The sequence below is a fragment of the Chenopodium album genome, chromosome 13 (assembly GCF_948465745.1).
Source record: "Chenopodium album chromosome 13, dcCheAlbu1.1, whole genome shotgun sequence".
NCBI classification, from domain to species: Eukaryota; Viridiplantae; Streptophyta; class Magnoliopsida; order Caryophyllales; family Amaranthaceae; genus Chenopodium; species Chenopodium album.
Window position 1 is genome coordinate 21,680,116 of NC_137846.1, and position 15,428 is coordinate 21,695,543.

Genomic DNA, 15,428 nt, shown 5'->3' on the forward strand with positions numbered 1-15,428 from the left:
TATTAGGGATTCCTCCTATTCCATATTTCTGGATGATTTTAGGGTGAGGGAAGTCGAGAGTGGGAAAGGGGAGGGAGGTGGGCGACCCCATGGGTGGGGAAAGGGGGGGGTGAGGTTGTCGGTAGGGATGTTAGTGGGGCAGGTCAAGTAGGAGACCCGCCCTGCTCCACGCACCCCACTTCGTACCCGCCTCATCCCCACCTCACACCCACATCTATATATTTTTAAAAATAAAATTATATACTTATTTTATATACAAAAATTTATTAAAATAAAATAGTAGATATATTAATAATTTGTACTCCGTAGTACACTAATATTATAACTAAAAAATTGTATAATATTAACAATAATTCTTTTTTTTTTTTGGTAATCTATATTAATTATGTTGGATTGTGTAATAGAAGGCGGGGGTTAGGCGGGTCTTAGGTGGGGATTTAGTGTGGATGGATATCCAAGTGGGGGTGGGACGGAGATGGTTTTGGAATTTTTACCCGCCAGAGTGAGGATAGGGATGGATTTTGGACCCGCCGCAAGGATGGGGATGGGGATGGAGATGAAAATTTTAGGTGAGGTTGGGGATGGAAAGGCCAACATTAGCCCCACCCCTTTGACAACCTTAGTCGTCGGCGTCAGGGAATCATCGTTTGGGTGCTGGCAGCCAGAACGGGAAGGGGAGCAATGGCTGAAATTATTTTATTATTTTTAAAGTTTTTTTAAATAAATTAAATCATAATTTAATGTGATAATGAACCCCACTTAACGGAACTTACGAATTCTGTTAAATGGTAGCAAAAGCTATATTTTGTAACTTTTGGAGATAGCAAAATAAAATTAAATTTAAATGGGTAGCAATAGTCAAATCAAGGTGTTTTGGTGGTAGCAAAACTCAAAATTTCCTTAAAAATAACTCCACAATGATTCGAGTCTTTCAAGTCCTCAAGTATTCCATATTACTTCATTATAAACTCTCATAGAAGTATACAAAACACATTATTACAAAGCTGAAATTGTCGCAAATTGATGTTGTCTAATGAGAAGAAGCCGGAGGAATGAAGACAACTTGAGAATTTTCACTGAAGATGAGGTGCAAAAGCTTTCAAGACTTCTTCGTAGACAGACTTTTTAAACTCCACAGCCTGCATTGTAAAAAAAGGATCTGTTACTTTGTACTCATATAAGATAAAGCAAGATGAGCTTATACTATGGAGTACAAACTACGAGTATAATAACTTGGTCTAACAGAGCAGACAGCTTACATGCTCCACTACTTCCTCGGGTGTCATCCATGCCCACTTTCTTAATTTCCGTGAAAATTTGGAAAATAGGCTTCTAATTATGAAACGGAGGGAGTAGCTTTGCTTAATAGTTGCTTTTTTTTTTTTTTTTTTTTTTTTTTTTTTTTTTTTTTTTTGAAACAGCTAGTTGCTCAACTAGCTATTAATAGTTGCTTTTTTGAGCAACAGCTAAAAATTATAATTGCATAATACAAAATTTTCACTACCTAGTACCTACTTACCTAGTTAACAAGCTAAGTGTCACCAAGACAATGGATAAGAGAATTGAAAAGAGAGAACCAAAGGGTAATATGAACGAACCAAAGACAAAAAATGGATTTGGATCATAACCCTTAATTTATTGGATTAAAACTCATTACAGAAAATACCCCAAAGAGAAATCATGACAAACATCTAAATATCAGCACTATTTCCAAGCCACTCCCAACAACCTTAATTCACAACCCTAAAGGTGAATTCAACAAATGATGAGCACCAGAATGACAAAGCAAAACAACAAAATGGCATATTGAGGTCAGCACTCACCACTGTTGGGCTTGACCCTTCCAGTCTGATCCCCATCGATGCCTGAGTTTCTCCCTTACATCTGGAGGGAAATCATAAGTCAGCCAATAGGGAACCTGTTTTAATAAAACAAAGTTAAAGTGTATATATGAAATACTTTGTATAAGACATAGCCAGTTATGCTTAAAAGATTCCATTTCAGCATACTAGGGTTTGCCAATTTGCGAAAAAAACATTGCAAAACCAGGGTTTGCAACCAAAATCTGTAAAAAGTAACATACTTGAGAACAGATCAAAGCTGTAAATCCATGAAAGTGAAACAAAAACTTAAATTCAAGTTGTTTGGCCTTAAAAGCATTTAAGATATGAATTAGATGATAGCCAGTCACGCCTAGGAATTTAGATAAAAAGACAAATTCATGGCCAAAAGTCTTCAGTGCAAAAAATAAGCCTTTACAAATGCAAACAAAAGCTACATCAGTAAGCCTGAAATATGTTATCAAAAAAGTTGAGCTTGGATAGAGGCACATATACATGATAGGCCTCTGAATATAAAGATAGATGGGATATATAAGCATCATTAGCATTGAGTAGAAACGTTGTATTTAGAGCATTTACTTACCCCTATACTTACACCAAAATAGATATCATGTATCTTTTATATGCTTCTCATTAAGTTTACATACTGGTATAGCTCTCTTGGTCTATCCTGTCTATCACTTCATATGTTATTAATAGACATTAAGTACACAAAAAACCTAGGAGCCATCACAAAATTCAGAGAGCCATTAAGCCCTCCGTTTGTTTTGACGGAAAACATTTTCCTAGTTCTCATCTTCCATTGTTTGGTAAGTAAAGGAATGGAAAACAACTTTCCCAAAGGTAGAATATAATTCTCCCATGAGTAGAAAATGTTTTCCTTCTAAAGGAAAGTATGCCACCTCCCTACCCTACACATCCCTTACCTGTCCTCTCTCTTCTCTCTTCCACTCCTATTCCCCTTCCTGATAAGTTTTCTTGTAGGGAAACAAACAAAGGAAATCTATTTTCACAGCTGTATTTTCCCTTGGAAATTATTTTCCATGGAGAATCATTTTCCCAAAATTTGTTATCCATTAAAACAAACGGAGCCTAAATTGCTTCCGAAATTCCCTTGTATCAAGCCCCTACTTCTATGGAAAGAGTAGTCAACACATGACATGACACACTACACAAATTTTAAAAATATTAAAAAGCATCATCTACACTTAGCTTAAGTAAAACAAATTAGAATTCTAACCTCTCCAAGGACTTCCACTGAAGTTACTCCAGTCTCTTCCCTAAGCTCCCTGATGGCTGCATTTCGGGGATCTTCAGCTTCATCTATGCCACCCTGCAAACACAATAGCATCAGCCCTGGGCTTAACACAATAATCAACACATCAAGAAAGGGGTTTCCGCTAGACAGAGAGAGATAATAAAATTATACTATCATTTGGAGACAACCAAAGGGTTGTGCATGGAATCTTAAAAATCAATAATCAACCCCATTTTTTTCTTTCTTTAGTTATTTATTTTTTTAATTATTGAGATAAGAAAACATATTGCAATAAACAACCTAAAGAGAAGCTAATACATCATTTGGCACTTGCTCACATAAAGCAACTAAAGAAAACTCGCAACCATGGTAAAACCAATTATTCTTACCCAACCAAAGCACCAACATAATAGGCCGACCAAACCACATAGATCAGAGTGATTCTATGATTCACATGCAGATAACCTATCATAAAGAAACATCATCACACGACAATGCAAAAACAAATGATTCCATGTCCCCTCGTGTAAGTAGAAATCTAGCAACCAAGAGAAAAGCTTTCACACACTTGAAAACCTCAACATTCAAAATAAAGTTACAAAAAAAGGGAAGGATTTTGAATTTGGCTTTTTCACAAGCTGGTAGTAAAAGGAATACACTCTCCTATCATGAAAGTAAAACAACCATATCAAAAATTCTCAGCAACTTAATAAGCTACCCCCAACAAACAATCAAGAGGGTCCCTTGACTACCTCTGACAATGAAAGTTCTAAGATACACCATCCATCATTCATAAGATTGTATAGGAGTATGACATACAATTCACAATCTACAAGGACAGTCAAAGGATACTAAAATGTAGGAGTATGACATGCAATTCACAATCTACAAGGACAGTCAAAGGATACTAAAATGTTGCTCCTCTACCCTTTTCTACTTGCAGAAGAAGAAAAGTTAGATTCAGAGAAAATTCAACCAAATTTGGCAAGGTTTACTGGTATTGGCCATACTTTACAAGAGCAACCCAAGTATGCTCGATTTCTAAATAAGATTACTTATTCATAGCTTTTCAAGGAATCCTTCATGGATCCCCAAAAAACAATGCATTCTCCTTTACATTCCTTGAATATTACCAATAGAGAAATGATTAATGTGAAAGTAACTTCCAAGCGCTTGAATAACTATAGAACAAGTTTAGCCCCAAGTTGTGACATCATTTTTGGCGGTCCCCATTGAAAATGATGTCATCAAATTCTTGTTAAGACTCACTAAAACTTGCCCAAATTTATCACTTTAGCCCTAAGACTCAAATATATGAGATATTATATGTAGAAAAGTGTAAAAAAAAAAAAACGATAATAAAAATAAAATTAAGGTAGGTCTCGATCTCAGGTCTTAATGCGAGTTTTGGAATTTCAAGACTCAACTTGAGACTTGCTTAAGATTTAAGAAGAAAAATGGGGGAAGTCTTAAACATAAGTGTTAAGAATCAAGATGATGATGTCACCCCAAGTCTTAAGACTTAGGGCTAAACTTGCTCTTAAACCTATTAACGCATCAAATGTGAAAACACCACCACTTCCTCAATAAAGAGATGTTCTCTTAAATTATATTACAAAATCCCAACATTTTAGTATCCCATAGCTATCAAGATACAAAGATAACGGGGCCTTCGAATCCTTTGATTTAGTAATGTAATGTACAAAAATAGTAGCGGTAAGGTGAGTGATCATATTATGATGAGTGGCTAGGTGGGTTTTAGTCTTGGGTTTGAATAGTTGCTCTATCCATATTTTTTTTTATTACTCTTCACTCCTTTTCTCACATGACAGCCTTGGTACTTTTCTTTGACTTTTTTTTTCTATGAAGTTTTTAGTGTTTGTATTGCTTTTCTTTAACCATTTTATATCAATAATAATAGCAATTGGGTATAGGTATTTTCTCTTTCTTTCCAGTTCATCCCCCTCTTAAAAATTAGTAATTACAAGCACTTTATGCAGCAAATTTGTTTATAAAATTCATGGATATAAATAACCTATACTTGTGACTGTATCAATACAATGAGCTGCATATTTGAATTCAATCAAAAGTTCAAAGCGATTGAAATATTGGGTAAAAATGTGCCTAGTTGCCTTGTTTAAACACAATTTTTTCAAGGTTAATTTGTAGTTTTCCTGCACCAAAAATAATTGAAATTTTTTTAGGGACCTAAAATTTTATACGGACTGTTTAGCAGGGCATTCATAGTGCTTCAGAGTTTAGACTAGAGGTGTCAAACCGAACCGACCCAAAAAAAACTATCCGTTTCGAACTGTAACCGATCCGATTTGATTCGAGAAATTCAAGACCCAAACCCGATCTGTAACTGAACTGAACTCAACCCGAATCCGAATTCGACCCAATCTGAACGTAACCCGGCACCGATTTGATCCGACCTGAACTCAACCCGAATTCGATTTGACCCGACCTGAACTCTAACCGAACCGATTTGATCCGACCCGAGCTCAACCCGATCCGAAATTAACCCGGCAAATAACCGATCTAATCCGATCTGTTTTGACCCGAACTGATATTAATCCGATCTGATTTTAACTTGATTTGATTTTTACCCGATCTGAATTTAACCAGGCCATAATTAAGTTTTGACCTTTTTATTCAAGTTCTTATACTGCTCCGTTATTATTAATAAGTTTACGTTTTTTACTACAAAGAAATAATCCGGAGTAACAAGTTTACTTCATGTATATACCAATTATATAAAATTATTTTCTAAGCTTTATATTCATCTCATCTAAAATTTGCTACAAATAGTTTGTAATACTTGAACATTAAAACCTCTTCTTTTAACTCGATAAAATATACTCCGTATGATACATGAATGACTTGATATTGACCCAATAATAAGGTAAAAACTCAATAATAACTCTAGTTTAAAAATAACCTTATTTAAATATGAATTGGGTCAACTCGATTAAAATCCAGCCAAACACAAAAGGAATTGAATTGAAATTGACCAATTTAATGAATCAACGGATCCTAGGATGCACAGACTCGGGTACGGGTGTCGGATTCGGGTATGGGTCCAAGTGTCAGACTCGAAAATTTCTAAAATCAAGGATCCGGGGACACGTTTTAAAAGAGTCTAAATTTAGGATATGGACTCGGGGACACGGTGTTTAATAATCCATATATATATATTTTTGATAAAATAATATATTTTTAACCAAGGCATTAACATACATTTTTGATATTAAAAATCAGAATAATGGAAATTTTAACTATATTACTGATTGTAAAATCTTAATACATAAAGTTGTAGTTCCACTTTTTTAGAACAAACAAGAAGGGAAAAAAACAGAAATAAAACATCATAGTCTAATGAAACTTGAACTTAACCAAACAAAAAAGAAAAGGAAAAAAAAAAACAGAATCATAGCCTAAAGCTCTAGAACGTCAAAAACTCCACTTATTCATCATCTTCAAAAAGTTCATCATCTTCAAAAAGTCCATCATCTTAGATTCTAGTTCCCTTGCTCTTCATCATTAAAAAATCCATCTTCAGTATCTTCAAGAAATAAATTCTCAAAACCTTCAACATACTCATCATCAATAAATAGTGAATCTCCACCTAAAAAATAAAGAAAAAAAAAATCAGTATTCCAAAACTAAACTAAATATATTAATATTTGTTGAAACTATGAGTACTTTAAAATATAATCTGAAATACTCACCGACATCCCAATAACTAGATGGACCTCTTTTGTACTCTTCTTTCTTCCTAGACATCATTCTTAAATTGGTATGGACATAGACAAGAGCTTCCACTCTTTTTGAAGTTAGCCTATTCCTCGCGATGGAATGAATATTAGAGAAAGAACTCCAGTTTCTTTCACAGCAGGAGGAAGATGCAGGTTGTGATAGTAATCTGAAAGCCAATGCTTGCAAAGTTAGTGTTGATGAACCATAACTAGCCCACCAACTCAAAGGATCTTCATGAGCCCTAGCTTCCATTACATGATGTTCACTGAAAAAGCCCAATGTCCCAGAGAATTGTCCAAATTCAGCATAAACTTTTCTAAGATCATCAGAATTTTTGAACATCTTTTTGAAACACAAATCTCTGTTTTGAGATACTTCTCGATCAACATTAGGTGCAACCCTTGGAACCAATGCACTACCTCCTTGTAACCAAGACTCACTATAATATTTCGGAACTAATGAATTAGCCATACAGTGAAGGGGAGTATTACTTTTATTCCATCTTGATACCAAAACACCTTGAATAACATAAAAAAAAAAAAAAAAAAAAAAAAAAAAAAAGAGGATTTTCCAGTAATTCTATCTAAGCCTTCTTGCTCATAAATTTTCTCTCTAACCTCTTCAATCATGGTATCCCACATGTCATATATTAGATGCAAACATGGAGTATCAAGATCAGCTTTCCTCAACATATTATTAATGGGGGCTGTAAAACTCAGAAAATATTCAACTTTGTCCCACCATCTATCCGAAATCACACATTCCTTAACCTGATTAGCCTTGCTTTCTAATTGTGTCTTCCTTAATGTTTTCCATTCAACATCTAAAACCATTTTTTCAAGAGCATTTTTTGTTTCAAACAAACGTCCTGCCATGATAACATGTGAGGCAAAACGTGTTTCTGCTACTTTAAGAAGTGCAAGCTTTGAATATTTTTGAAAAATAGTAAGGGCCTTCTGATGATTCAAAACAAATATAACAATGGCATCACAATCTGACAGTAAGGAAGAGATCCACTTACAGTCATCATACTGGCTTGAATTGGCAGTGGGCTCGCAGATGCTTTTGAGTGCTAAGTTCATACTATGCACAACACAAGGCGTCCAAAAAATGTGAGGATATTTTGCTTCAATTTTTTCACCTGTTGCTTTGAAGTTCCCAGCATTATCAGTGATAATGTGCACCACATTATGAGCACCTTCCTTGTCAATAACCTTCTGAAAAAGACTAGCAACATAATCTGCATCTTTTATGTTACCACTTGTGTCAAAAGCTTTGAGAAACATTGATCCTCCACCCGACACTGCCATGACATTGATGAGAGGCCTCTTTTGCCGATCAGTCCACCCATCCGAGCATAATGATACTCCCTTCTTCTTCCAAGAATCTCTGAAAGGCTGATTAAGAGTATCAACATGTGTTACCTCTTGCTCAAGTAAAGAGAGCCTCAGCCTATTGTATGGTGGAGGTAGCCAACCAGCACACTTACTGTTCGCCAATTTAAGACAAAACTGGCGAAAGTAAGGATTCCCGACTAGTGAAAATGGAAGTGCGGAAGCATAAATCATCCGAGCACATTCCTTATCTAACTCATCTCTGTCAGCAACGTTAAAACAGAATTCCACACTTCCCTTTTTCTTTTCCGGCTGGATTAAATCAGTACCCGGAGGGAGGGTCACATAATCCAATTTCCTCTTTGATTCATACGCTTCTCTATTCTTCAAATTCTCCGCCTTTTCATGCTCTTGCTGCAATTGTGCCCTAACTCGATCGGACATACCCTTACATCCTTCGACACCTTGACCCGACAAACATAAGAGATGGGCTTTCACTTTTGAGTATGAACCAGTCACTAATTTGAGGCAATAGTTGCAGGTCCATTTCCTATTACTACCACTAGTTGCGTTTCCGACAACAGTTACATGATTCCATAATGGTTTGTCATCGAATGATGAAAATTGGTTAAGACTAGGCCTTTTTGGTGCTGAATTTCTTTGGGGGTTAGGCGTGGAGGAGTTTGGTGAAGACATTGATACTGAGGGATGATGATACAATTGGAGAAAATTTCAGTCGAGGTGTGAGAATTTGGAGATCCATGGATATCGTTTAAATAGTATGAGTACTTGATAGCTGGGGAGGCTAAAGCTAAGAGAATTGTAATCGACATATTTTGGGAGCAGAGGAAGCTTGAATGTGATTGTTTAGGGAAGGAAATTTTGTCAGAAACCACCCGCTAAAAACACTTTTTTGTCAAAAACCACCCGAAAAAAATTTTGTTGTCTAGAACCACCCAATTTTAAAAATTAGTTGCCAAACACCACAACAGTATATTTTCCGGCATTGACCTAGAACTCCGGCGTTGACCCACTTTTAATGAACTCCTCCCCTATCTCTCTCCTCTTCCTTTTCCCTCCTCTCTCTGCAAGCTCCATTATTGTTGACTAAGGTCAAAAATTAGTACAAACCATTGTTGAGAAGCAACAACCTTAGTCAACAACAATGGAGCTTGCACAAGTCATCCTCTACCGCTACTATTGCCACCGCCGGCGCCACCAATAACTCCAGCACTTCATTAGAATCTCAAAAGTAATAAAAAAAAATGAGAGCAGGGGTAGACATTGTTCATGGAGGTTCCACTTTCACTTCTAGGCCTCCCATAGACCCTGCTACCCGCATCTCCTACAACTCCAAACAACAGCCTAACATCGCAGCAACCGACCGCAGCAACCCACCGCAGCAACCCAGCCACACCTTCCAACACACATCGCACCAGCTGCGATACACAACATCCACACCGCCACCTTCGCCCACCAACAACACCATAAATTTCACCAATTCGCCGCCTACAAACATCAATTCGCCACCAATTGCAACAATTTCGACATTGTAATTCCAGTAATTTGGCAAGGAGCATGTTTAATCTTCGACTTATTGAAAACCTAGAAGGTATGTACGCCGCTAACAAAGAACGATGACGCGACACCCGGAAAGACAAGGGAAGGGGGAGAGGGGGAGGTTGGCCGGAAAGGGGAAGTTAGAGGAAGGGGATTACCGGAAGGGGATTCAGGCTGCTGGCAGGTCTTGCTAATTTTAGACCTTAGACAACAACAATGGAGGCTATGGAGTTAGCTTGCAGAGAGAGGAGAGAGATAGAACAGAGAGGAGAGAGAAGGAAGAGGAGAAAGATAAGGGAGGGGTTCATTAAAGTCACGTGCAAGGCACGAGGGTAGGGTCAACGCCGGAGTTCTGGGTCAACGCCGGAGTTCTGGGTTAATGCCGGAAAATAAACTCATGTGGCGTTTGGCAACTAAATTTTAAAATTGGGTGGTTCTAGACAACAAATTTTTTTTCGGGTGGTTTTTGACAAAAAAGTGTTTTAAACGGGTGATTTCTGACAAAATTTCCTTAAGGGAATGAATAATTTTAATGGGAGTAGTAGATGGATGATAATGATAGTGCTTTGGGAGGATAAACTTCTCCTACTTGATATACGTGTAGGACATTTCTTTTTATGTATAATTGTATAGTACTATCTAGTATGTAGTACAACTTTTTAAAAATTTGATTAAGTTATGATAAAATGATATGTATATGGCATGATCATAGATTGAATAAGTAATTTAAAATTGTTTCAAAAAAAAATAATGTAATTTAAAATTTGATTAAGTTTATGATAAATTGATAAATTTTAAAAATGTAATATTAAATTTGATAAATTGATATTAGTAGTCTTATATTGCATAATCATAGATCGAGGATCAATGATCTTTACAAAATGATCATAACCTACGTAACGTTAAGTGTAATAAAACTTATGATCTAATGATATTAGTCAACCTTATATGTTATATGGCATGATCATAGTTGAATAAGTAATTTTAAATTTGATTAAGTTTATGATAAAATGATATTAGTAGTCTTATATTGCATAATTATAGATCGAGGTTCAATGATCTTTACAAAATGATCATACCCTACGTAACGGAAAGTTTAATAAAACTTATGATCTAATGATATTAGTCAACCTTAAACGTTATATGGCATGATCATAGTTTGAATAAGTAATTTTAAATTTGATTAAGTTTATGATAAAATGATATTAGTAGTCTTATATTGCATAATTATAGATCGAGTATCAATGATCTTTACAAAATGATCATAACCTACGTAACGTTAAGTTTAATAAAACTTATGATCTAATGATACTAGTTAACCTTATATGTTATATGGCATGATCATAGTTTGAATAAGTAACTTTAAATAAGTTTATGATAAAATGATATTAGTAGTCTTATATTGCATTATTATAGATCGAGGTTCAATGATCTTTACAAAATGATCAAAACCTACATAACGTTAAGTTAATAAAACTTATGATCTAATGATACTAGTTAACCTTATATGTTATATGGCATGATCATAGTTTGAATAAGTAACTTTAAATAAGTTTATGATATAATGATATTAGTAGTCTTATATTGCATTATTATAGATTGAGGATCAATGATCTTTACAAAATGATCATAACCTACGTAACGTTAAGTTTAATAGTTATGATCTAATGATATTAGTTAGCTTAGCTTAGTTTATGATGAATTATAATGATCATAGCCTATGTAACGGTTTAGGGTTTAGGGTTTGGGATTAGGTTTAGGGTTAGGGATTAGGGTTAGGGTTTAGGGTTTAGGATTTAGGGTGATTAGGATTATTTAGGTTTACAAAAGTTATCATAATCTATGTTGGAGTGAATATTATACAATTAATCTTAATAATTCGAGTGTTATATTAATTAAAAATTAGTTCTTTTTTTTTAATTTTACAACGAACGTACACTTGAATGAGTAAAAATAAGAAGGATTTATTAAAAATTAATTTGAGCCTACATATATAACAATATAACATTAAACGTACATTTGAGTGAAAATGAAGGATTTTGTTTTTTTTTTGTTTTTGGTTTTATTTTTAATAATCCTTTAGAGTTCTATAATAGTTAAAAATAATTATTGAAGGTCGCAAAGAATTAACATTTTTTTCAAAGAAGAAAATATAATATAATATAATATAATGTTGTTTCTCTTAATCATTTTAATGTATATATAACATTTTTTTTGCAAAGAATATATATATTTTTCTAACAAATATAATACGTAGTATGTATTTTTTTTTAGGAAAAGAAATTTAATATGTATATAAATTACTCTTAATCATTTTTAATTTATTTATAATTTTATCGGATTTAAATTTATGGTTGACCTATCAATATTTCAAAAGATCTTATATATATATATATATAATAATTAAATTTTTTGATGCTCATTGTTACAAATTTAAAGGTTCCCCCCCTAATTTTGCAACATAGAAAGTATATTTATCATTAACATCCCTCTAATTTAAAGTTTTTCCCCCTAATTTTTTCCGCGAAATAGCAATGTAGTGTAATTTTTGTAAAAAAAAAAAATACTATGATTATTCTAATTTACGTAGTGGTAAAATATTTTGAAATGTTAGGATTTCTTTTGAAAAAAAATTGTCATTTATACCATGATTTTTAATTTATGTCGTACATACTTTGTATCTATTATATGTAGTACTAGATTTTGTAATGTTATGATTTCTCTAGTATAAAAAATTCTTATCATTTCTATTTTTTTTTGAAAGAAAAAATACACTATGATTTCTAATTTATGTAGTATATATTTTGTATTGTTTATGTCTAATATCAAATGTGTGGTGAAAAATTATACAATGTTATGATTTCTCTAGTAAAAAAAATAAATTAAAATGTTATCATTTCTAAATTTGAATTTTTTTTTTTTTTGATGGAAGATATACATACGTTGTATCTAATCTTAATTACATTGTACAAGATTTTAATTATTATATTATCTTTTTTCTAAAAAAAAAAAATAAAATAATATGATATCAAATTTAGGTACTTTGTATCGACTGTAAAAAAAAAAAAAATAGGTACTTTGTCTCGAATCCTAAGTCTTAAATGGTTTCAAAAAAGAAAAAAAAAATCTTAACTCTTAAATATGTAGCCAAGAATTAAATATGATGATTTCTAATTTAAATATCTAAGTTTTTTTTATTATTTTAAATGATAAATATATAACTATCTAATCTTAAATAGGTAGTACTAAATTCCTAGGAGTACTTTTTTTTTTGAGGAAAAGGAAACTAATAAACAAAATGACTTTTCAACTACACAATTTAAAAGATATGGAGTATGTACAGACTAGCATGTTGAAAATAAAAGGAAAATATTTGAGGATAAAAAGGAAAATATTAATAAAGAATTGAAGATTACACTTCATTAAATATAATTGTCAAAATTATAATATTATTAGATAGAATTGTAGGGTTCCCTCAAAAAAAAAAAGATAGAATTGTAGGGTTCTTCACACGTAGTAGAATTGTAGGAAAATGTGTTAATTTATTCTACTGTAACACCTAGTAACTAGTAAGGCATCTAGGGTAAAAAAAAAATATTATAAAATAAATGAAAATAATTAAATGGGCATTTACTGTTTTCCACTTTATCAAAGCTTTACAGCTATCTTGGGCTTGGATAACTTACTGTACACAAAAAAATACAAATAAACACAAAAAAAAGCTAAAATTTAATCTAAAAAAGATGCTTCATCTTCTTCCTTTGTCCATCATCTTCTTACTGTACAAAAACTGAAAAAAGACGCTTCATCTTCTTCTTCTTCATCCTACACAAAAAAATACAAATAAACACAAAAAAAAAATGGCAGCCCTTATGGAGGAATCCAGGTCCGACCCTTGGGAAAACTCCGCCTAATTATGTTTGTTCAAAATTAGGCGAGTCCACTTTCTCTCCCAGGAGTCCGACTCGTATTCCGTGTCCGCACCGGGGTCGCGTCGTGTCGACGCCGGTATGGCTGGGTGGTGGGCCGAGTCCGTGCAACGCAGAACGGATCAACCTTATCTTAATCAAACAGAATTTGACCGAACCGAAATCAACCCGACCCAAATTCATCCGACCCGAAATTCACCCAGTTAAACCCGTTTTGAACCCGATCCGAATTTATCCGAACCGAAGATGAACCGATCTGTAGTTGATTCGGCCCATATCCGACCCGTACTCGATAGACCATGACCCAAATTTTATCCGACCCGAATTTGACCCGATCCGACCCGAATTATAAGAATAATTTTGACCCGAACATATCCGATCCAAACAGACCCGACCCGAATAGACCCGACCCAAACTCCATCCGATTATCCGAATTGACATCTCTAATTCAGACAGCTCTGACATTATCCTTAAAAACTGAAATAATTGAATTTTCTAAATTTGTTTTCAAAACATGCAAATTATATAGAAAAATCAACTCAACTCCTTCAATTTCAACAAAAAAAAATACGCACTTAACAAACAATTGAACAAAGCTAATCAAAGAATAAAAAGCTGAAATTACCTGAGGCATTTGCCAAGAATCAGGAATATCAAGCCTAGAAGCAGCAAAAATCTGCAAATTAGAAATTAAATCAACATAAATGTAACATGATAATAAATAAATAAATAAAAGGGTAATGAAGAAGAGACCTTTTTAGAGGGGTTGATTAGACAAATACCGACATTTCTTCTGTAACCCTCGGGACGAGACTCCATTGAAGAGGAAGAAGAAGAAGAGCGAAGGGTGAGGAAGTTGTGAGTGAAAGAGAGAGAAATTGTATTGTAAGGTTGATGGGTTTGTGAAGAAGAAGAAGAGGATGTAAATGGTTTCTGCAGAATCTGAAATTGATGATGATGATGATACCGAGTGTTGATGGAGATGAATCGGAGCAAAGCCATTCCACGCTATGGTATTAGCCCATGGGAGTATAGTACTTGTTCAAGTATTGTTTATTAGGGGCAAAAATGGCATAATTTGAGATTATAAAAAAAGTAAAAATGCTAACATCATTTAAATATAATCTATAATCTATAATAATATACGAAATATTAAAAAGCATTCCAAAAAACAATTTATTGTTTAATCATCTAGGCTAATTGTCAATTATGCTTTAACCTTACACAATAAATAGTATTATACTACAAAGTATTGAAGGCACATACTACATATAGGGCCTGTGTTGGTAATTAGCTAGTAACTGAGTATTGAATGCACATACTACATATAGGGCATGTGTTGGTAATTAGCTGGTAGCTGATTGATATAACTGATTGTATTAGCTTGTTTGACTAGCTAATTGTGTAAAAATGTTTGGTAAATAGTTGTTAATTGTTAGCTGTTTTAGTGTATTTAAGAGATAAAAAGCTAATTGTACAATAAGCTAATTTTAAAAAGCTCTTATAAAGAGCTTTTTCTAAAAGAGCTTTTTTAGCCCAAAAAGCTCTTTTAATAAGCTTACCAAACACCCAAATTAGCTTTTTTAATTGGTCAAACATCTAATTAGACAAAATAAGCTAAAAGCTCTTTAAAAACCTCTTTACAAAACACGCCCATAAACCACTAGATGCACTTAAAAATTAGCAGTTGCACAACTATAAAAATAGTAACCCGAGCTACTCACTAGTTCAATTTTAATAAGGTTTG

At 33.7% G+C, this 15,428-nt stretch overlaps 1 protein-coding gene across 1 annotated transcript; it reads right to left on the minus strand.

The window, feature by feature from the left end:
• Window positions 1-877: 877 nt before the first annotated feature.
• LOC145575374 (nudix hydrolase 26, chloroplastic-like) lies at window positions 878-14,683 on the minus strand. The gene is made up of 6 exons (XM_081633253.1): window positions 14,435-14,683; window positions 14,307-14,357; window positions 3,082-3,174; window positions 1,821-1,918; window positions 1,260-1,329; window positions 878-1,139 (listed from the first exon to the last, which is right to left on the minus strand). The coding sequence occupies exons 1-6, from the start codon at window positions 14,681-14,683 to the stop codon at window positions 1,074-1,076; spliced, it is 627 nt and encodes a 208-aa protein (XP_081489379.1). The 3' UTR covers window positions 878-1,073.
• Between the last annotated feature and the right edge of the window lie 745 nt (window positions 14,684-15,428).